Here is a 22,434-nt window from a genome sequence, read left to right on the forward strand (position 1 = left end):
GGGATGCACCATGGAAATAGCTGTTACTGACAGTGGGAGGATCACAGTTTATCCAGTGCATCTTTACAAAGGTCAGTTAAGCCACCTAGAGATAAAAGTTACTTTTAGGTGTGGATTAGAAAGAAAACCAAACAAAAAGCTGAGGATGGATTGCGCTTTCATTCTGTCCTACACACCTTTTGGTACTCAGGCTGCCATGAGGGAGAAGTAGCATCTGCAGAAGGTGGGGATGGATTATCTCCAGTAATCTCAGATCCTCAAAGTGAAAGTGGAAACAGGGATTGGGTCACTGCTCTTGGCCATCACTCAGTCTCTTGAACCCCATTCTGGCAGGTTTTTCTGAAGGATTTACATCAGGCATAGAGGGCTGGACTCGATGTCAGCTGGGCCACCTCTAGAGGATGGTTTGGAGATAGAAAATAACTTGGTTGCATCAGATTCCTGCCTGTGCATCAATCTTCAAATTAAGGCTGTGCCGGGATGTAGGCATAAATGCCAGTTCATTCTCCAGAATGTAGCTCTCATTTTTCTTATCAGAACTTCTCACTGCTATAATTTCCAGGGATAATCCAGTGAGACGAACTCCTGTGAGGTGCAGGAATGTTTGCTTGAGCCTGTGGAGAGCCTTTGGATATTGCTGGAGGGTTTTCCCTTCTTTCAGTGAAGTATTAATTCAGATGCCAGGTGATAATGAACACCTGCCAGTACTCTTGGTTATTTGACTGACCCATTTAAACCCAGTATTATGTTTCTAAAATCAAGCTCTTACACTTGGCATAGTTTTGTTTTTTTAAGGTGATACTGGCTTTAGAGATGTGAAAAGAGAGGTGTTGAGGTGTTTTTATGGTCATATCCTAGGAAAAATGCATATGGACTTTTGTGAGAAGAGAGCCCTGCTACCTCCAAAGGCTCCAAGATTAACTTGCAGCACCACTAAGACTACTCTGTAGGAGTAATTGGTTTTTGGTTTTTTTTTTTTCATTTTCTTAGCCATTTTGGTTCTTCAGTTGGGTTTTTTGTTTGTTTGAACTCTTTATAGGTTCCAAAGTTTTCAGATGGATTTCACTGAAAATGGTCATGTACTTTGTGCTCCAGGTGTGCATGAGGTGTGCCTGCTTTTGGTGAACAGCCACATTTTCTAAACCCCACAGCAGTATTAATGCTGATTTGGAATGCTTTTATTCCACACCAAGGATTTCTCTTCCATTGTTTGTCCTTTGAGCCTCTGTCACTGGAGAATGGTATTCATGGTCGGTATCAGCAATCTGTTCATTACAAACTCAGAAGTATCACAGGTCATACTACCACTAGTACTAGATTCTAGTATTCAGTGTAGAACCTCTAATGAGCACACATTTGATTTCATAGAGAAACAGGTGGTTCAGGAAAAGGTTGTGCATAATGATGAAAATTTCAAAAACGCAGTTTAGGTGATTCTTTCTGAGCTTAGTGAAGTTTAATGAAAAACAATGGTGCTGCATCCATGAGGGTGAGCTGGGTGCACAGACTGTCACCAAGTACCACCTTTGTGGTACAATCCTGTTTGTAGGGATTGTTTGCTTTTGGATGAATGTTCCTGCTAAGCAGCTTCACATATCCTTAGCACATACTTCTTTTCTTTGGGGTAAAAGGTAGGAGAATGTTGTTTTGGTTTGTTTTGTGAAAGAGATTGTTAGTATGCTTCAGATAAACTTAAGGCTGAGTGGTGTTTAGCCAAGTCTCAACTATTCCAATACTTTACATGTTGTTATGAAATAATTCTCAGAATTTGGATGTGCTTTACATCACTTTCCCATCTTCTTTTGGTGGCCTGTTAAAATATTCCACTCACAGAAAAACCAAACCAAACCCCCAAAAATCTTACATCAAAGATGATATCTGGCCATAAAACTACAGGCTTGGAAAGCATCCCTGCATCTCTGGCACCATGGCAGAGATGCAGTGGTGAGCTTTGGGTGGGACCTTGCCGAGGCAGGGCTGGAAAGACAGGAGAGAGTCAGCCGGGTCAATAACCCGTATCATCTCTGGTGCTGCAGTGCCAGCCGTAAAACAGTGGGAAGAAGCTTCCTATCTTCCTATCTCATGGCAGGATGACAAGAGGGAATGTTTCTCTCGGGTCCTCAGCTGCTTCTGCAATAGCAGAAGATACCTCGTGAATATAAACGAAGGGCTGTTCCACCTGGCTTGAAGGGCGCTGGCGGTAAAACACAGACGAGAATCTCTGTGTAACGCTGTCGGAGGAGCGTGGCAGAACTTCAGCCCTGCAGCAGAGCCCAGTGCCCGGCGGTCGGGGGCAGCGTGTGGGACCGGCCAGCTCCGAGCTCCGCCGGGCCGAGCCCCCGGGGCGCTCCCTCTGCCGGCGGGGCCGCGGGGCCGGGAGGAGCCGCAGCTCCGGGACAGCGCGGGGCCGGAGCCGGAGAGGGGCAGGTCCTGCCTCTCTCCTTCCCTCCCTCCTTCCCTCCTTCCTTCCTTCCTTCCCTGGCGGCCCGCGGGAGCGGCGGTGCCCGCGCGGGAGCGGCTCCCGGCGGGAGGGCGGGGAATCCACGCCGGGATTTCGGAGGCACACTGACATCAGGGGGGCGCGGCCGGCGGCGGGCGGGGGCTGCGCGCTGAAAGGCGGCGAGGCGCGGCCCGAGTCACTCCGGAACGGCGGCGGGGCAGCGCGGAGCGGCTGCCGGCACTGCCCGGGCTGGATCCGCGCCGCCAATGTGCCGCGGGAGGCGGGCGCTCACCCCGGCCCTAGGTAAGCCCGGGCGGCGCTCGCCGCTCCGCACACCCCCCTCCCGCCGGGTCAGGTGCGGGCGGGCGGCCGGGGCTCCCCGCGCCGCGCTGGGGGCGGCCGCGCTGCGAGGCGTGCGGGAGGTGCGGGCGAGCCGCGCTCGCTGCTCCGCGGGGCAGCGGGCGGGAGAGCCGGGGCTCGGCTCCCCGGGCCGGCAGCGCTGAACTGGGCGCGATTCGCTGCTCACGGAGGAGCTCCGGGCCGGTACTCGCCCGTCCCCGCCCGACGCGGGGTCTCCGGCGCGTCGGAGCTTTGCGCGACCCTGTCGAGCCTGCGGAGACCTCGGTGCCAGACTGCGGCGTGCGGGGCCGCCTCTCCCCGCCGCGTCCTGCCCCTGCCCCGAGCCTGTCACTCGGCCCCCGGCAGCGACAGCCAGCACATGGCTGTGTGCAGGGAGCTCGCAGGGCCATTGCACTGCGCTGCCTCTGGCTTCGTTCGCAGTTCGCTCAGCTCTGCCTGGAGAGCCAGAGCCGCTTCGTGACCGCTTTAGAAAGAAAATAAAAAAATCGAAGCGAAAAAGCAATCAAAAAAAAAAAAAAAGCCAACCAAATCTTTCGCACCAGAGGTGGTGGTTGCACTTTGCCAGACGGGACTTGCGGCAAGGACCATGCGGTGAAGCCGAGCGCCGGAGCGGGACCGCAGCCCTGCACTCTGCGATCGCAAAGGGAAATAAACAGCCGGAGCAGGAGCCGCGCACCCGCCGCCTCTTCCCGGAGACCTGCATCGCAACAGCCCCGCTGCCTGCCGCAGCCTGCAGCCGCCTGAGGCTCGATCCAGACGCTCCGCTTTGCAGGAAGGGCTGGATTTGCTCCCCGTTGCCTCCGGACCCAGAGAGCTGCGGCCGAAGGAGAGCCCCTTCCCCGGGCGGCCCGGGCCGCTGCATGCTGACCCCCGGGAGAGGGGAGCTGCGGTGGGCAGCAGAGCGGGGCTTTTCTCCGCTGGCCCAGTAGGACGTGGAGATCGGCGAGCGAGGGCTGTGCGGGGACGAGGAGCGCAGCCCGCCGGCCTTCCCCGCCCCGGGGGCCGGCAGAGCGAGGAGCCGGGGCCCCGCCGCCCCCCGCCCGCTGGATTTGCCGTTCCCGGTGGCTCCCTGCACATCAGTAAGTTGGGACCCGCCGTGCGCTCACACCGCGGCCGGCGCTGCCGCAGCGAGCAGGTGCCGCGGGGCGCTGCGGCGCCCGCCCGGCGAGGGGCGGCCCCGACCACCCTCCCGCCGTCCCCCGCCCGGAACGGAGGCACCGGGCTGCTGCGGGAAGGCTTGCTGGGAACCGGGGCCGGCTGCGAACGAGCAGAACGTCAGAAACACCCCTCGAACGCTCCTCGCAGGTGGGGGCCGGAGGGGCTGAGGCGGCGGGTGCCGAGCCGCACCGCGGGGAACCCCCGGCGCTGAGCGGCCGCTCGGCTGCCGCTTTAAGCGCCAGGTAATCCGCCCTCCCGAGGCAGCGCCGGGCTAAGATCTGCCTTCCCCTGTGGAAGAGAGAGAGAGAGAGAGAGAAGGAGGGAAAAGGAGAAAAAAAAAAAAAAGCCTATGTTTTCATTCATAACTTTTTTTTCTTCCCCTTTTCCCCTCCTCTTCCTTCCTCCCCGTCAGCGCCGTGATCCGCTCCGCTCCGCTCGGGGCGCAGAGGGCGCCGCGCCGCCGCCGCCCGCCCGGGGCTGCGGGGAGCGGGCGGGACGGGGGGGGCTGGCGGCGTGTCCGAGCGAGTGTGGAGAAGGGGAGGGAAGCGGGATCCCACCCCCGAGGTGCGGGGAGGGAGCGCAGCCCCGGGTGCAGAACCGTGAGGTTCTCTCTCTCGCCGCCTGCGCCGTGCGTTTATTATTTTGCTTTATTATTTTTATTTTTTTTTATTTTACTGTCTGGGGTGGGGGAAGCAGTTTACGAGCGATCTGCTCAGGGGTGGAGGTGGCTGGTTCAACTCTCGCCCCGGTCTGCAGCTGGGCTTGTCAGTCTGCACCGCGTTGATGTTGCGCTTTCCCCCCAAAGATGGCACTGGATGTCTTTCGCATTTTCTTGGGATATTGTTTTTCATCCCCTAGGGAGCCCAGCTCCTGGCTGGTACAGCTGTAAATCTTTCCCTTTTCACATTCATTCACCCATGGTCTGTTGTGGATTTGTATTCAGTGCTCGTGAAGAAGGCGGCTTGTTGTGTGTGGGGTAGGAGCAAATTCTCTGCTGGAGGGTGGTGAGGCACTGGCACAGGAAAACGTGAACGCCCCATCCCTGGAAGTGTCCAAGGCCAGGTCGGATGGAGCTCTGAACCACCTGGTCTAGTGAAAGGTGTCTCTGCCCATGGCCAGGGGCTTTGGGACTGCACAAGTCTCTTAGGTCCCTTCCAACCGAGCCATGATTCAGTTCTGTGAATTAGAAATGAGAGTGTTTGGTTTTCTGTTTAATCTGGTGACCGCAAAGCCCACACAGATGATGTTAGATGTAAAATGAAATCTTTGGTTACTGGATGAGGACAAAGACTTTGTGTCACGGCAGAAGCTGTCACTTTCTGCCCATGGTGACTGCCTGCCAGAGGAAACCTTTCCTCTTCTTCTTCTTTCTGTGCTTCCACACCACCACACCTTTTTCTCTCTGGAGTGGAGAACAGCTCCGTGCTGGCTGTGCTCTGGGTAGGCAAGACACTTTCTTAGGGTTATTGGATGAGTTTTTGAAACGCTTGATAGCGCTTACCTTTCCCTGCTCTCAGGTAAACAGGGCATCTTGGGGGGGAGTGAAAAGGTACTTTTTCTTTGGCTTGACAGTAAAGCAAAGCAGATTGTTGTCCTGTTTCCCTGCATAAATGAGGCACTTGGCTACATTTTCGTGTAGGTGCAGAACTGTCACTGCAGTTTTCTCAGTCAGTGTTGCAATCTTCATGTCTCTAGCTAGGCAGGATGGAAATGTTTAACATCCCTACTATTCCCTTACTATTTATAAACGATAGATGAGCAGATATTCTGTTTGTTTGAGAAGCTTTTGGTCTGTCTTGTGAAAATGGATTTGTTCTTTGTGTTTTGAGGTGGTTGTTGAGGTGGTTTTATCTGCTCTTATTCTCATAAATCCTCAGGTACTTTTTGTTTGACACCTAGTTCATCTAAGCCTTTTCTGCCCCATTTTTCTTTCACACTGCAGCCTGTGGTCAGGAAATATTTCAAAGCAGGTTGTTTGCACCCTTGTTTTGATTTTATAAAGGAGCATATTAGATGTGTAGGCTGAGTTGCTTTCTCACAGAAAATGTCTTGGCCACTTGACAGCACTTAGTTCAGGACTCTGTAATGCACATACGTCACTTTAAGAGGGAGACTTTCCAAATGCACTAGGAAGCAAATCTGTGGAGCTTTCTGATGCTGCAGATTCAGGCAGCAGAGTGAGAACTCTGCTGGTTCCTCACTGCCATACGAAACACGAACGTGGTGGTGTTCTTGGCTGTTTCCAGCTCAGTGTCGGGGGCATTCGGAACTGCTGTTGCTAGAGACAGATGTTGAGTTCAGTAGCATGGGAGAGGCACTTCCCATGGCTTGCCAAGTCAGCATACAAGTTAATACTGGATTTTTAAACTTTGTAAAATTTTTTTTTTTTAAAATGGCATGGGGTCTCCTTTACATTCCTCATCTATGATGCCATACCCAGACTCTCCCCCATTACTGGACTTTGGCCAGATCCTCAGCACTGCTGTAATCCCCTGCTGAAAGTGATCGGTACCAGGTGGCTGGGGCAGTTTGGGCTTTGCCAGATCATTTCTGTTTTCAGAAAGTGTCCCGCGCTCCATCCCTCCGCTGCCCTTGATCTCCTGTGTGTGTCTATGTACGCACGCGGTGTTTATTTACACCTTCTGTCTCCTTCCTCATTTCAGGATTTCAGATGCATGCCAGGTTCCCGCTGAATGCCAGCAGCAGAGATCCCTACAGATGGAGCCCCAAAGTCAGCATGGCAGCGGCGGCTCCCTGGTGGTGATTCAGCAGCCCTCCCTGGACAGCCGGCAGCGCTTGGACTATGACAGGGACAGCCAGCCCACCACCATCTTGTCACTGGACCAGATCAAGGCCATCAGGGGCAGCAACGAATACACCGAGGGGCCGTCGGTGGTGAAAAAGTCGGGTCCGCGGACGGCGCCGAGGCAGGAGAAGCATGAGAGGACTCACGAGATTATACCGATTAATGTGAATAACAACTACGAGCACAGGCCCGGCCACGCGGGGCACGTGGCGCATCAGCATAACGCCAGGGCTCCCGTCCTGAGCCGATCCACCAGCACGGGCAGCGCCGCCAGCTCCGGCAGCAACAGCAGCGCCTCCTCGGAGCAAGGGCTGCTGGGGCGCTCGCCGCCCTCCCGGCCGGGCTCCGGCCACAGATCCGACCGGACAATCCGGGCGCAGCCCAAGCAGTCGGCCCTGATCGTGGACGATCTGAAGGGGCCTTTGAAAGAGGACTTGACGCAGCACAAGTTCATCTGCGAGCAGTGCGGGAAGTGCAAGTGCGGGGAGTGCACGGCGCCGCGGGCCCTGCCCTCCTGCCTGGCCTGCAACCGGCAGTGCCTGTGCTCGGCCGAGAGCATGGTGGAGTACGGCACCTGCATGTGCCTGGTCAAAGGGATCTTCTACCACTGTTCCAACGACGATGAAGGGGACTCGTACGCGGATAATCCCTGCTCCTGCTCCCAGTCACACTGCTGTTCTAGGTACCTGTGCATGGGAGCCATGTCCTTGTTCCTGCCTTGCTTGCTCTGCTACCCTCCGGCCAAAGGATGCCTAAAACTCTGCCGGGGGTGCTACGACCGCGTCAATCGTCCGGGGTGCCGGTGCAAGAACTCCAACACGGTCTATTGTAAACTGGAGAGCTGCCCCTCCCGGGGTCAGGGCAAGCCCTCATGATTTTGGGAGGGAGGTTTACTTCCTCCAACTTCAGTTTTTCAGGTTGTAGCTGATTTTTTTTTTTCCCCTCCTCCCATCTTTTCTTCTTCCCCCCTTCCACTCCCAATTTGGGAGGACTGTTCCTTTCCTTTCCTTTCTGTCTGCCCAACTTCAGACACATGAGTTCGTCCCCTTGCATCTTTGCTCTCCTCCTCCTACTGACTTGGCTGAGTGTGGAGCGTTTCACGCAGTCGCTGCTGCTCTTTGGTAAGTGTGGACCTGGGATCTGCACCTGCCGCTCGCTCGGGCAGGGTCTTTGAGTTTGCAACTGAACCACTCCTGAAAGAGACAGTGAGGGCTCACTGGGCTCTTGAAGCTTCTTGCTCTGTGAATATCTTCCCAAAGATGTCTTTTTTGTTTGTTGTTTTTGGTTTTTTTTTGTTCTCAGCAAGTTATGTTTTTTTTTTCTCCTTAACCTCCCGGGTGCCAAGGAAGAATAACTTCCCTGAGTGAGCTGGATTGTGAAATAACTTTTTGTGTGTGTTCTTTCTGGAGAGGGATGTAAAATAAAGGCTTCACCAAATGAAAGGCCTGACTCTTCTATAAGCAGCCTGCTTCTTTTTGCATCTTTTTTTTTTCCACCCCCCCTCTCTTTTTGTCTTAACTTTTGGAGCATTCTCAGGTCTGAGAATTGCCCTGCCCTTTTTTTCTTCATTTTTTCTATTTTACATTTTCAATGTAACTTCAGTTTTTGCTACACTGTGCAGATCTTCACATTGGAGACATTGTGGCTGCAACATACTCATGTTTCTTTTGCTGTCCAGTCTTTGAAGGATATTGCTCACTCCACCCTCCTAATCCCGTTTTTATAGTCTGTCAGTATCAGTTGATATTAAAGTTGGTGGTGTTCATATATCCAAACAGCCTTCAGGTGTCATTGAGTCACCTAAACGTTCTTGAATCCTTCAAGTCTCTTGTGATCCTTTGGCTTAGTGAGTTTAGCTCTGCTCTGTACTTTATAATTTTATTCTGTCCCTGTTTTATTGCCTTAGCCACAAATTGTGGTCCTTTTTTGTATATTTTATGTATAAAACACAAAGTTGAATCCCAACTATTTTTAAGACAAAAGTCTGTTAAAACTTTTTTTATTGTAAAGAATATTTATTATGTGAATCTCTATTATTTTATGATATTTATTGCAAAAGACTTCGAAAATGTACTCATGTCTGAATATAACAAAATATCAATACTTAACGAAATAAGGATGACACGAAGAAAGTACATATGTTAACTATAATGCAGAAAATATATTAATTAATGAAAACGCCTCTGGAGTTCTTTTGTTACAATGACAGGTTGTGAGCTACGTGTGTGTATTGCTGGGCTGTTCCTCCTTCAGGTCTGTCAGGTGGCAAACAACCTCCTGTTGGTACTTCAAAGCCACTAGTCTGTGCTCTAGTTTAGTTTACCTAATCTTAAGTTTAAGCCAACTATATATCAAATAAGGGATATTTAATACAATTGAATCTGTGTTGTGCTTAACAGTGCCAAGAAACGGAGGCTCTATTTATTTACCAAAGAATTTGGAAATACAGTTGTGGAGGAGGAAACCACAACTTCCAAGTTGTTTCTTTGTTGGGTTTTTTTTTATTATTTTTTGTTTTTTCTTAAGGAATACCACATTAACATGCAAAGCCATTTAAAATTTTCCTATCTAGAACTTCCTGTCTGGTTAAACTGTGCAGCAGCTGAAGAAATGAATCTTCCCAGCTGGATTTTAAATAAAAAGCTTGGAGGCAGGATGAAAAACAGTGATTGTGTTGCTGTAGTTTGGTAGCTTTGAAATCTGGGAATGTGTGTGCGCGCTTGGGCCCACGTCTGTGACTTATTCGGTTGTTTTCCCATACGTTTTCCAATGTCAACTGAATCTTCTGTCTTTAAATTAAAGGCTCTTAAGGGTGACCTAAGTGTCACAGCTACTTGTGGCCATTTAACACACATTCCACAGAAAAAGCTTTTCATTAAGAGTGAAAGGGGAGACCTCATTCTTTTCCTCATGTGGGTCAAGGTTACATCACAATTCTCCTGAACTTTAAAAGTTTTAAATGGATGCAGTTTCACATGGTGTTCAGAGTAAGTGGTTCTAGAGAAGCTCCACTTCAGAACAGAGCGATGACTTGACAAATGTGTCATATCTTGCTCTTTTTTTAAGTCCTGCTGCTTTGAGTTGCCATATTCAAGCTGCTCTGACTCCCAGCACGGTGATGATTTGTAGTTAATTCCATGCCAACTGACGCAGTGTCACCGAATGGAGCTGACTGAAAAGCTGCTCTTTTATTAAGCAGCACAGATGACCCCTGAGAGGCACAAAGTGAAATCATCATCCGAGTGCGTCTAGGAACGCTTTGCAGGATGCGGCTGCTGCTGCTCCTCTGTGTGACACAAGTGACGGGCTGGGGGGCTTGTGGGGCAGCACTGGATGCACACAGATTCTGCTTTCCGAGATTTCCCGAGAGGAAGCAAAGCCAGGAGAGGAATGTTCCCGAGGAGCAGGGACTTGCACTCCTTCGCTATCACCGTGCGTCTCGAAGAGCGACAGCTGCAAGTGGCCCCGCGGACACAATGGAGGCCTTGTCCGGTGCTGGCCAGAGATGTCCACTGGTAACTGTGCGCTGACACCCGGGAACACGGAGCCAACTGCCTCCTCACAGCTGGACCACAGCCAGCTCCCTGCTCGGGGCCTTTGCTCCAAGGGCGCTGCTTGTGCCTCCTCAAGGAAAACGTTGCCCTCTGTACCGCTGTCTCTTTTTTATTCCAGCCAGGTGACTTACCTGGGGGCTTGGGTTGGTTCCTAGCAGAAGAGGATGTTCTCCGTCCTTTAGTGATTGTCCTATGTCGTGGCACTGTTTCAGATCTCTTTTTTTAAAACAAAAGCTACGCTCTAGTTAATCATACTCCCTTTACTAACCAGATTTTGGGAATAACCTGAGGGTGCAGCTCCTCTGGAGAAAAAATTGATTTGGACCTACACAGCAAAGAGAAGAAAACAGTTCCTTGCAGGTCTTACATGGTTTTCTAATTGCCAGGTAGAGCAGGCAGTGTTAGAAAAATGAGAATAATGTATTTTTCTCTTGGGTTAGATGCTGTATGCTTTGTATTTAACATCCAAATATATCTGAGCTCACTTCTGGGTACTCTGGAATGTCATTGCCACTATGCCATGGAAATGACTGGGGATTCATTCAGGCAGCTGGATTTTGTGGTGTAGAACCATGGAGGGTCACATGAGAGTACAGCTGAAAGAGAACGGAGCAAGCTGACAGCTGGGTGAAGTGAAGCTGTGAAGCCTCCACAGCCTGAAGAGACACAGGTTACTTTAAATATGGCCCAAGTGGTCTGCTACTGTGTCTTTTTCACTTTCCATCCATCCAAGGATGCTGTGTTCTGTTGGAAGGGGGTTTGCTGTGGGGATTTCCAGCAATTAGGGCACTGAAGTGCACATTTCAGTCCTTCAGCCCCAAATTTATCAGGGGCTGTTTGAGGTTACACCTCCGCATCTGCAGAGCGACAGACTGTCAGAGCCTGTTGCAACATAAAAAGTGACTTTTTTCCCATGATATTTCTGAGATCTTCTTTTGAGAAGCCAAGAGAACTCTGTGTAAAATGATGGTGTAATTAGGCAGTAAGTTCAGCTGACCTACTGACCTAATTGCATGGGTGGGTGATGGATTTGGCTGAGGCTGCCATCTGGTTCCAACAGCAGAGGCCTCAGGCGTGTAAGGTCTGCGTTGAAGGAAAAAAGAGAAGTCCAGAAAGTTGGAATTCTTGCTTTGCTTAATGTCTTGAAACTCGTGATAAGAGATGAGTTTAGGAAACAGTAATTTAGCAATAAAACCAATGGGTAGATAAAGTTTCCATGTTCCATGCTGGAGGAATCCATGGCCGGGGTGAGAATTTGCCCTCAGAGTCAGGGTGTTTCTCCAAAGATGGCTCCATTACACCACTGCTGGGGTGGGTGAGGGTGTTTTTCAAGGGGGGATAATGCCTAACAAATGAAAAGTACTTGCTCTTGTTTATGGTTCCATATCATAAAGACAGGTAGGAGAGGATTAGCTCCTCCGTCTGTGATAAAGCAAATCTGTTAAAAGGGATTAAAGGGGCTAGATGAAGTGTTTTAATGGACTTATATGAAGTAATAGATTTTTGTCCTGGAGGAAAAATCTTCTTCAGGACTCACGGATACTTCTGCATTTCTTGTTCTGCTAAAATTGCCTCCAAATTCTAAGGAATCCTGATTAATTGTTGGCTTTCTTCCAGCTGCAGCATTTGTGTCAGTCATATGGTGGTGCTTCAAAAAACCTGGAATAAAATTCTGTTCTGCTCTCACACAGCTGGATTTACCAGCCTTCTTAGACAGCACATGGGGCTGCACAGGTCTTATTCTGATGACCCTTCATTTGGAGGGCAGTTTGCTTTTGGGGCAGCTCTTAATCATTTGTAGTTCTTCTCCGTGGCAGTGTTTCACCTTCCTCTGGCTGGTGGGAGGAGCCAAGGCATGGCTTCTCCCCTTGGCATTAGGTACCCAGCCATGGGGAGGCCGTGGTAAGGAGCTTTCTGCTCACTGGAAGGATCTGCTCAAAAACCTTGTGATCTCCAGAGTGGTGTTTACCCCTCAGTTTGTATTTGTGATAAACGGATGCAGTGCAGTTGGTTTTCCCAGGAGCTGCCATTCCCACTCCTCCTGCAGAAGGTGTCTTGAGATACTGCCTCATTTACTGACCAATAAATACAAATTGGGGAAAGTTTCCCTGCAAACCACACATGGCTTGGCTTTTCAGTTTAAGTATGTATGGATGAGACACTAGTCTTAATGAATAACTTTTGATTTTAGCATCAGAAAAGAACCAGAAATTCACCTGGATTTCTCAGTATTCCTGATACATGCATGGGGCAGCATTATAAGAGACAGAGTGTGCTTCCAGGAGAAGTACATATTCCAAAATTAGCTTGAAAGTGTGGTAGCACTTTATTTTGGAGCAGAGAAACATCCTTTTGGTCAGTCCTTGGAGAAAGGTGTGCCTGATAGCCGTGGCTCTGGCCTTGTAAGCACGGCCCTGTTTTGTGAAGCTTTGTCTACACCTTCGGTGCCCCGACCTGAAAACAAACATCCTGCAGAACACGATGTCAGGAGGCACAAACAGCCTGACAGAGTCTCTGCCCCCAGGGGCTGAACCCCATTGTGTTTGTGCAAGAAGGAGCACAATGGGACATCCTGCCTGACCCCGCAGGGTCGCTGCCGGAGTATGAGCGGGTTTATTCCATGGAATATTTCTTCTGAATGGAGCTGATGGATTTACACCAGTGAATGAGTGGGCTGGGTGACAGGAATGGCCAGTGCTCATAAATGTTAGGATGTCCTTAGTTTGTGGGATAAAGTGACTGTGAGAAGGAGCTGGAGCTCCCTAAACAGGCTGATATTACATAACTGATTAACCACTCAATGGCTGTTTTAAATGAAACCTCCTGTTCTCTGGCACACACTTCAATTTCCAAACTGCCTGAGAGTTCTTGCAGTGCCGTGAGGATTCCTCTTCCATACTCCAAGCAGGAGGAAGAGATGAATTTACATGACCTGGTGAAGGTTCTCTCCAAAGCTTTGTTTCTTGTGTGATGTCTGATTTGTTGTTTTTGGACCTGTGCACTTTATGAGTAGCACACTTGCAGATAAAAATTTATAAACTAATTGCCTGAAAGGAAGGGGAAGTGCTGGAGCTTTTCTCTAACCTGGATACTGGGAGATTTCACAGTACCTTCTTTTTATACCAAAGTCTTACCTAAATCCAGTCTCATTTACCTGACCCCTTCCTTTTAGGGAATAATTGTCCATTTTTCTACATGGCATGCAAAACTTTTCTGGATGAAATGTGCTACAACTACAGGAGCACCTGTGCTGTCACTGAGGCACTTTTTGATTTAATACATTTTTACACGTGCTGTGTCTCATCCAGTTCAAGGTGAGGATAAACCCAGTTAGGGCAGGAAATACAGGATAGCTGGATGTCGTGAATTTGTTCTGTTCCGAAATTCAACTCCGGTATGAGCTTTGCCAAACTTTGGCTGTACTTGGGCTTGAATTTACTGATCTGCCAAGAGTATGTGAGGAAACACTGTTAGAATTGAAAATGCAACAGTTCTGCTGTGTTGAATAGTCAAGGGGTCTCTCTGTAGCAAGTGGTAGCAATGGAAGGTGCCATTCTGGAGTCTCCACAGAGATTTTTGTATGGGCTTTCAAACCTGGAGTTCTAGGGCCTGTGTTCTTGTATCCTCACTTTCCATCCCTTGCCCTGTACTGGAGCAGAAGCACTTGCCATGATAGTTCCAGAGTTATCCATCACTGCTGCCAGGTGCACGTAAATCCCCTGGAAAAGTTAATCTCATCTGCTCTCCCTCCTGACACTTCTAACACACTGGGGTTGGGACAACTTTACCTGTTCAGGTGGCAAAAATTGCAAAGTGTCTCAGAGCATTTTGCACTTGGACTTAAATTCTCTTAAATTAACTGTGCCTGACAGAACAGCTCCGAAGGAAACACTTCTCTTTGGCTGCTGGGAAAACTTGGGCTGGAGGGCTGGAGCCACACTGAGGCACTGGCACAACCAGGAGCCTTTGACCAGCAGTGTTTAATTACTGAGTCATTCTGTGCAGAGGGATGGATGGATGGATGGATGGATGGATGGATGGATGGATGGATGGATGGATGGATGGATGGATGGATGGGAGGGAGAAACCCCTTCCTTCTGGAAACTAGCACTTTCTGGAGAATATTTAAAACATGCCATAGATGGGGAGGGTGTGGTGGGTTAGAAGGATTGTTAGTACTCTAGGGGGAAAATATATAATCCCAAGACAGGGACCAATTGGAAACGTTCTTGGTACAGCACACTGTACGGTATGATCCACCTGTAATGAACAGTTTCCATATTTATTAGTTTTTGCGGGGTTTTTTTTTCAATGGCAGCAGTGCTGATGTCTGGGTGTCAGCGTCTGGATATGTGGGAAACGAGGTAAGAGCCTAAATAATACATGTTACTTGCAGGGCTGGAAACTAGAGCCATATCCTATGGCCTTCTAATTAAAACTCTTTATTTCCACAGATTTATTCTGTGGGCCTTACTAAATAGATCAGCCTTGGGTTTCTAATGGTGACTACTTGAGGAGGAATGTCGCCTTTGTTCCCCTGAATGGTGGGGAGCAGATTACCGGGCTGCCAATTTCCTGCTGCCTTTCAGAGCTGCAATTTGAGCCCTATTTGCTCCTGGCTCTTGCACAATTGGAAACAATGGGTGGCTTCTTTCAGGTTTCACTTCAGAGCTCTTAGAAACTGGGGAAGTGGCAAAAGCCCTACTTTACAGGTAATTAACAATAGATAATGTTTGCTCTGCGTTTCCACACCCCCCCCCCCCTTTTTTTTTCCGTTTTTTTTTTTTTTTTTAAGAGCCGATAAAGGTAGGAGTGCACACCGAGCTCCCAATACAGAACCCGCATGGGCAGTTTTGTGGATGCAGTCCCGGCCACAACCCCAGCAAGGTGATGGTGTGGGTCAAACCTCCAAGCAAAGGCAGGGAAAGCCACACCAGAAGAGCTGCTGGGTTGGCAGCAATGCTGAGGGCCCTGTTCCAATCAGCCCAGTGTGTGAGTGAGTGTTTGCTGGTGTGAACCTGCTCTTTGATTTAGGGCCCCTTTTTATTGTAGTCTCTATCTCCTTTATTAGGTGCACTCTTCTCATACCTTGTTGACATTTATGTAGGATGGTTAAATGTTTTCTTGGGGATATTCCATTCTAGGAAACCACCTGTCCTGTAAAGTTTATCTTAAATACAGAAGCTTGTTTTACCACATAAAGATAGAAGTGGCTGTTGTTTAATCTTATCTTGCTAATGGAGGGCTATGGATGCCTATGAAGAAGATACAAAGAGATGCTCTTGCAATGTTATTAAAATTTATCAAAAACTGGATTGGGGCAGATGGACAGTGTCTAAATTGGGATGCTCATGCCTCTCTCTGTGTTAGAGGTGCTCTCCTTCCTTACCTCTCTGCCTTAAGACACATCACTGCAGGTGCTATGAACCAAAAATGGGATGTATCCAGCAGCACCTGAGGAAAGTCGGTCCCTGCACTCCATCCATGTGTTGCATTTGAACATGTAACCAAAGTATTACAAAATAAATGAAAAGAAGCAGTTCTGCGTTTCATGCCTGTGTTTCTGAGTTTCCCATGGGGATTGCAGAATTTCATTAGCTTTAACTGTGAACATGACTTTTACTTCTTGTTCTCACCATCTGCAAAGCTTGAACCCAGTAAAATACTTTTGTTTTTCCTCCTTCCTGTTGTAGCTGCCCATCTTTGTACTTACGACTTCAGTGATACCTTTTAGACTGTAAATCTTACCATAGAAACTGTCCCAGAAGGAGAGAAGGATTGCAGAGCTGCAGCATTTTGGATGTACCTCTGTTCCAGAGTGGGAGCAGATGGAAGGATGTCCATGCCCTCTGTTGCTCATCTTCACTGGGCTCTGAAAAAGAGGAGGAAGAGATTCTGAGCAGAGGCTTGGAGCCAAGCTGTACAACTGCCTCACTGGTAGGTTTGTTAGGGGATTCTGATTATTCCCCCCTTTCTCCAGTTCCTTGCAGATAATTTAGGAAGATGGAGGAGATGTGAATGAACAAGGTATGTGCCCATCACTCTTCCTGCCTATGAGCCTGCAGCAGTGCTTCCATGAGATGCCAATGCAAAGGGTTTTTCTGGCTCTTCTGTGCTCATGGAGAGTGCATTTATATCATACAATAAAACAATAATGACAGTATATCCCATGATAGGAGCTGTATGATGGATAATCCTTTCCTCCTCCTGCTTTCCGTGGGCACAGAGACACATGGGGATATCCGCACACCAAAGGTTTTCCCCTCCTTCCTCTAAGGCCTCCCCAGTGCCCTTGGGCAGACTGTTCTTTGTGTCAGCCCTGCTCATAGGAGATGTTCTCCTGAGGAAAATGACTGCCTCCCTGTTTTTCAGAGGATGTAAATTTGCCAAAACAAATGCTGGGGAGAGGAAAGCCTGACAATTCTGTTTTGATTTTATGTAACCTTTTCAATGCCCTCCCTGCGATGCCTCCCAGATAAGGAGGTGTTGTGCCAAAAAAAGAGAATGGTTACAACTCCTGATGACCTCATCCCATCTCCCTGTTTCAACCAAGGCGCTTTGTGATGGGTTACAAGATGTGACATCAGAGTTTTCGGTTTTGTGCCTGCAGCGATGGTGGGAAGCATCCCACGGAGCAAACCCACTCGCTGGGTAGAAAGGGCAGCAGTGAGACAGGAAAAGTGTGAGTGACAACAGCCACAAAGGAAAGGAGGAGTTGGACAAGGCTGTACAGAAATACACCAGAGTCAGAAAGGAAAATCCTTTTTTAAATTCCCTACATCCTTCTTCTGCCATCAGCTTGCTTTCAAAGCAATCTCTCACGACAGGGCTGCCACAGGCTGTGGCAAGGGCTGGAGGTTAAAGGCTGTCAGGTTCAGCAAATCCTGGAGTTAAACACTTTCCCAAGTGCAGGAGCCAGGTCTCACCAGGATATGGTTGCGCAGGGAATGTTTTGGGGGGAGGTGGCTCTGTCTCCGTTGCCCTCCTGTGCTGGAAATGCAGGGGTGGCCTGTGAAGCCAGACCCCAGATGGAATTTCTTGTCTAAGGAGTCTCAGCTTCAAGTTTCTGCTGAAGCCTCAGCTGAGTCCAGCCATCCAGAGGAGATGCTACCTGGCAAAGGAGAACAGGTGAAAGCACTGAGTTACTTGCAATCATTTCCCTAACAAAAGGGCTCAGTGCTGTCAGATGGTCCATAGCCTGGGGGTTGTATTCTTATCTAGACTTAGGCAGGAAACCATTTGATTTACAACTGGATGTAAGGAATAGGGACTGCTTGCCTCATCTGCACAGTAGATTACTGGCATGTATTTCCCTTAGGTTACAAACCTAAAGGATCCCACATCAGCAAGAGATGGCAGTGTGTGTTGCTGGCTAAGCCAGTTAGGATGCTGAGAACATGGCAGGCCGATGCTCCAGAGTCTGTAAATTCAAGGCAAAATGAAAAAATCTGCCTGGAAAGCTCTGAGCAACTCAGCTGGTGGCAAACTCCTTTCTGCCCCTTGAGAACACCTGGGATGCTCCACAGGAGTCCCTAACTTCCCACAGCTGAGGGGACACCCAGAACAAGAGCCTTTGGTTATATAGAGAGATATTAAGCAGGCCTGCTCTTCTTGAGTCAGGTCATGGTATGGTCTTGATCTCCTTCAGGCTTGCCCTAAGACTGCAGCCTTAAACCCAAGGGTTTATGACAGGAGAGCTGTGCTGTTCTCCTGCATCCCTTCTGGAGCTCCACGGGATTTGGTGAGTCTGTGCTAAGGGTATCAGCTAAAACTGGTCTGTGATCAAGCTACAGCGGCTTGTTACGAGAACTACAGAATCTGCTCCCAGCAAAATGCTGGGCTTGAGTAAGCCAGAGAGACCAAATGGAGGTTCTTACCAACTTAGCCTTTGTTGGGTGCCTAACTAGAGCTGAGCCTCCTGCAAGGACAGGGGCTTTGACTGCCTTTTGTGATACAAATGGGGCATGTTTAAAACCCTGTTTGTGGCTGGGAGTGGGAAGCTGTTTGTTGGAGGGTATTAACTGTCTGATAGCATGCCTGGCCCTCATCGAGGTGGCCCCAGGAGCAGGGTAGCTTGGAAATGCCACTTGCAATTAAAACCTGTATTTTAAAGTGCAGTTCCGCTGCTTGTTCACGCTGAGAAGGGTTTCCTATCTTTCAGAGTCTTTTGGTCGCTGGGCTACACTTAATAGGATGAGATTTATTTTTTTCTTCCCCCTCTGCTCCTTCCCCCCTTGAACCACAAAGCTGCCAAGCTATCCAAGAAAGAGGCTTGTAATTAATGCTAAGTGGAGTGGAAAGCAGGGTGGCTGCCCAGCGTAGGGCACGCTCTGGCCTCAAAGAATGCCAGTGGAGCTCTGAAACAACTGTTGAGTCTCCAGGTTTTTAATCATGGTACGTGGGAGTAGGAGCTGCCCCCACTGCAGCGAAGCTGTTTGGCTCCGTTGTGGCTGGAATGTGGATATTGTCCTGCTCGGCCATGGCAGCGGCCCTTTGGGTGGGTTTCTCTTGTGCGGCACTCCAGAAAAGGCTGCATTTGCTTCTCTTTAAAGGCTTTGTCTAATTTCCTGCAGGTTGTGACCTTGCAGTTTGGGGCTGTGATCTTCCTGGTGATAACCTCATCATCTTGCCTTGGCCTGTCCCTAAAGGGTCTGTTGCAGGGACACATTTTCTCAGCCATCCCCTCCTCCTTGCACACAGACTTGTTGTTCCAGTAAGTGGTTTCACTTTCTGAAGTGTTGAAAGTGGCTGTTAAAGCAGCAGCTGCCTTAACCTGAGGCTCACCTGCTTTACATTTCGGATTTTTTCCCTCCCACCTTCAAGCTGTTTTCCCACTGGGTTTGATGAGCAAGTGGAATGCAGTTTCCATGTCTGCTATATGGGTTATAGACCTCACCCTGGGCAATAACAGGGCAAGGCTTTTTGCTCTGCTCTCAGAGAGACAGGGAATGTGGTGGGCAATGTCCTTTGCCTGTGCTTTTCCAACCACTTCTGGGTGTCTAAAAATCCTTAGAGAAAAGTGCCTGTGACTGCCAAGAAACCCTTAGCTAAGTAAAACTGAGAATAGCTCAGTACTGAGTGGCAAAAAAAAAAAAAAAAAAAAAAAAAAGAGGGGCAGGAGTAGTGACATAGGGGTTTTTTAACCTACTTTATAGTAGGTCCATTTCAGCTCTGTGGTTTTCCTCTTTGGCTTTGCATGCCCTGCCTTTCCGTGTCTGTTTGGTGAGACCATAGCAGAAACTCTGGTGTCTTTGCACTGCCTCAGCTTGCAGAGCTGTAGAGAATAAATACCAGAGCTGTTGGCTTGGCCATTTGGTCACCTTGCTTTTGGTAGTGGGGTGGTTTTTTTTTTTTCCATTCTCTAACAAATAGGCTGTGGCAGAGGAGCTGCTGTGTAAGTTCTCAATTCAAACTTTCGCTTCGTGGGATTTTTTGGTGTTGGTTGGGTTTTTTTCTCCTTTAAAACAAAGCCCCTCAGCTGTCAAGCTGTGCCCAACTTTTAATTCCAGAGTTTTTACTTCATTCTTGAAGGTGGCGGTACAGAGAGCCGATGTATGGAATATTTTTCTCCTCCAATGTCTTCGTGGATCTTCCCCCAAGCCGTATGTTGGTGTTTCCCAGCTGCCTGGGTTTCTCATGCAGATGAGCCCTGCAAAACGGTTTCCTCCTGCACCCTGTTAGGACAAAGGCTCAGTTGTTGTTTTCTGTTGATAAACTGGACATTTAACTGCTTCGTTTCCCCTCCACTACAGCAGAATTAGTCGGGGGTATTTGCTCAGGCCCCAATCCCTGGGATTGCTGGGGGACAATCGCTCAAGAGGTTCCGATTTAGAAACCAATGAATGTCAAGCTGAGCCTCTGAACTAAACTTTCTTTGAGATGAGCCAGAGTGACCTGCAGCGAGCTCTAAAGAAGAGTGCAATGACCCCCCCCTTCCCTTCCCTTCTCGAAAGGAAAAATATTTCCCAGACCACTGGGAACCCTCCTGACTTCCTCTCCTGTGAATTCTGGATTAGTGTGATTTGCATGCTTAAAGTTAATTCACTGGTGAACGGAGGAGGTGTCTGGGCGCTTGAATAGATTCAGCTCCTCGCCGCCGAGTGCCAAAGGCCTCCGGTGCGAACCAGGGAGCGAGGGAAAGTGAGGACATGGAGGACAACTGCGGGGCCGAGGGGAGGGAGGAGGGATTGTACCATTTGTACTGAAGTGTTTGCAATTCTGCCCTCCCACAGGCCATGGCAACTGGACTGAATGTAATCTGGCCCTTTTATTTTCTTGCTTTCATTCAAGTGAGGCCATATAACAAGTGGGGAGAGAGAGGAAGGGGGGAAATGCATGAAGTATACATAATAAAGGTGATGCTGCTGGAAATGCCGTTTGCTGCTTAAAAATGCAACCAAAACTCAGTCTACTGGGTGGGTTGGGAATTTGACTCTGCTGGGTCCCTGGGAGGCTTCTTCTGAAGCCATCCTTAAAAACAAAACAAACTAAAAATATCTGCTCATCAACCAGCCTCGCTCCCTGATAAGAGCCATCTCTCATGACCAAGATAGAACATGGGCTCCATCTTGCAGCTTGCACTTGATGAGGCGCATCCATCCGCCCGTTAGGAGAGTTCCGGTTTCCAATTTTTTGGTGCCTGGGAAAGCTGCTTTAAAATTGATGGGGGAGAGAAAGGAAAAAAAAAAAAAAAAGGAAGAAGAAGAAGAAAAGTTTGAATCATTGCACAGAGTCACTGGCCCCGCTGAGGGGGCTTTCTCTCTCCTCCGAAGAACAGACCACGCACAAAGCCAGATGGTTCCCGTCTGCTGGCTTTATTCAATGCACTTCCTCCCACAGACGGGAGCCCTTTTGCCCTCCGTCCACCCCCCTCTTTCAAGCATCCACCACTGGGCCTTTCTGTTCTGCGGCTGGAAATAATCTTTTATTGCCCAGTTGTTCGGAAGTGACCTTTTGCCCTTGATTAGATAGCACCAGGCTCTATCGCCGGATTGCTTTTGAGCTGGCAGTTGCTTTTTTGTGTCCGCTGATCCGGTGTCAGGGAGAACAATGCAAGGCTTTGCAAAATTTTAGTCCGGCTAAGGCTCCATGTGGGATGGCGGGGGTAGGGAGGAACGGCGTTGGATAAAGCAGCCTCACGGACCATGATTAATTATATGAAAACATTTCCTTTAATAAACTGAAAAACAAATCGTGGTTTGGTTTGGGTTTTATATTCATCTCGCGCACTGATGCGAACCGCTGCACGCTCCTTTCCAAGCCCTTGGATCCCTGTTGGAGGCAAAGGGGCAAAAGTGCCCCTTGTTCCTCTCCTATGGGTTTTTTTGTGCCTGGCTGCTCAGGCAGGTGAGCTGAAACCTGCCTCCAAAGCCTCCAGCTGGAGTCAAACTCAGTGTTTTACTCATGGAGTAAATTTATTTCAGGGAGAGGCTCTCAGGCCCTGGAGGAAATAAGTGATCCTTCTCCAAAAAGCAGCTTTGATAGCTTTAGAAAGGGGAACCTTAGCACTCACCTGTTGACAAAAAAAGTCAGTATTTAAGGAAAGTTATGGAAATCATGTAAAATGTAGTAAAAGAGGAAAAGAAAAGTCTTTCTTGAAAAATTCTAACCCCAAAACCTAGAACTGAGTGTGCGTTAGACCTCACTTGGCATGTGGATTATATACTCCTGTATTGTTTTCTATTCTTATTTTCCATTGAACTTAAAATACACTGCATGTGGGGGGTGGGAATCTCTCTCCTAAATAAACGAACCTTGAGCTTTAGCCTAAAACCAAATCAAACAAAGCCCAAACCTGCCTTTCCCCTCCCCATCCAGCTTGATCTGGACTGACTTAGAAATAGCAGGAGAGAAGCTGGTGGCCTGTGGGTTATTCAGTAATCTGTAAACTAAAATCAAGAAAACTGTTTTTTAGGTATTTTTTGAAGGAAGATTTTCAGTGTTCAAGACAGCTTAGTCTTAGGCAGTCTGGCAAAATAAAAAATTGATAAATTAAAAAAAGAAAAAGAAAAAAGTAAATACATCTGGTTTCCAGTCCTGTAGAAGTTAAAGGAGAAAGATCCTTGTTCTGCAAGGATTTTATTCTTTGTGTTTGGGTCTGGTGGATTTTTTGGTCT

At 48.8% G+C, this 22,434-nt stretch overlaps 1 protein-coding gene across 3 annotated transcripts; it reads left to right on the plus strand.

Moving 5' to 3' along the window:
- The first annotated feature begins 2,585 nt into the window (after positions 1 to 2,585).
- Positions 2,586 to 15,082, plus strand: SPRY1 (sprouty RTK signaling antagonist 1). 3 transcript variants are annotated; one of them, XM_058837617.1, is made up of 2 exons: positions 2,586 to 2,743; positions 6,622 to 14,373. In XM_058837617.1, exon 2 carries the CDS (start codon positions 6,677 to 6,679, stop codon positions 7,637 to 7,639), a length of 963 nt encoding a protein of 320 aa, XP_058693600.1. In that variant the 5' UTR covers positions 2,586 to 2,743; positions 6,622 to 6,676; the 3' UTR covers positions 7,640 to 14,373. The 3 variants fall into 3 exon arrangements, with proteins under 3 accessions (XP_058693600.1, XP_058693601.1, XP_058693602.1); XM_058837618.1 differs by lacking the exon at positions 2,586 to 2,743 and adding an exon at positions 3,747 to 3,879 and having other exon boundaries at positions 6,622 to 14,374; XM_058837619.1 differs by lacking the exon at positions 2,586 to 2,743 and adding an exon at positions 3,979 to 4,200 and having other exon boundaries at positions 6,622 to 15,082.
- Positions 15,083 to 22,434: the final 7,352 nt, after the last annotated feature.

The sequence above is a fragment of the Poecile atricapillus genome, chromosome 4 (genome assembly GCF_030490865.1).
Source record: "Poecile atricapillus isolate bPoeAtr1 chromosome 4, bPoeAtr1.hap1, whole genome shotgun sequence".
NCBI classification, from domain to species: Eukaryota; Metazoa; Chordata; class Aves; order Passeriformes; family Paridae; genus Poecile; species Poecile atricapillus.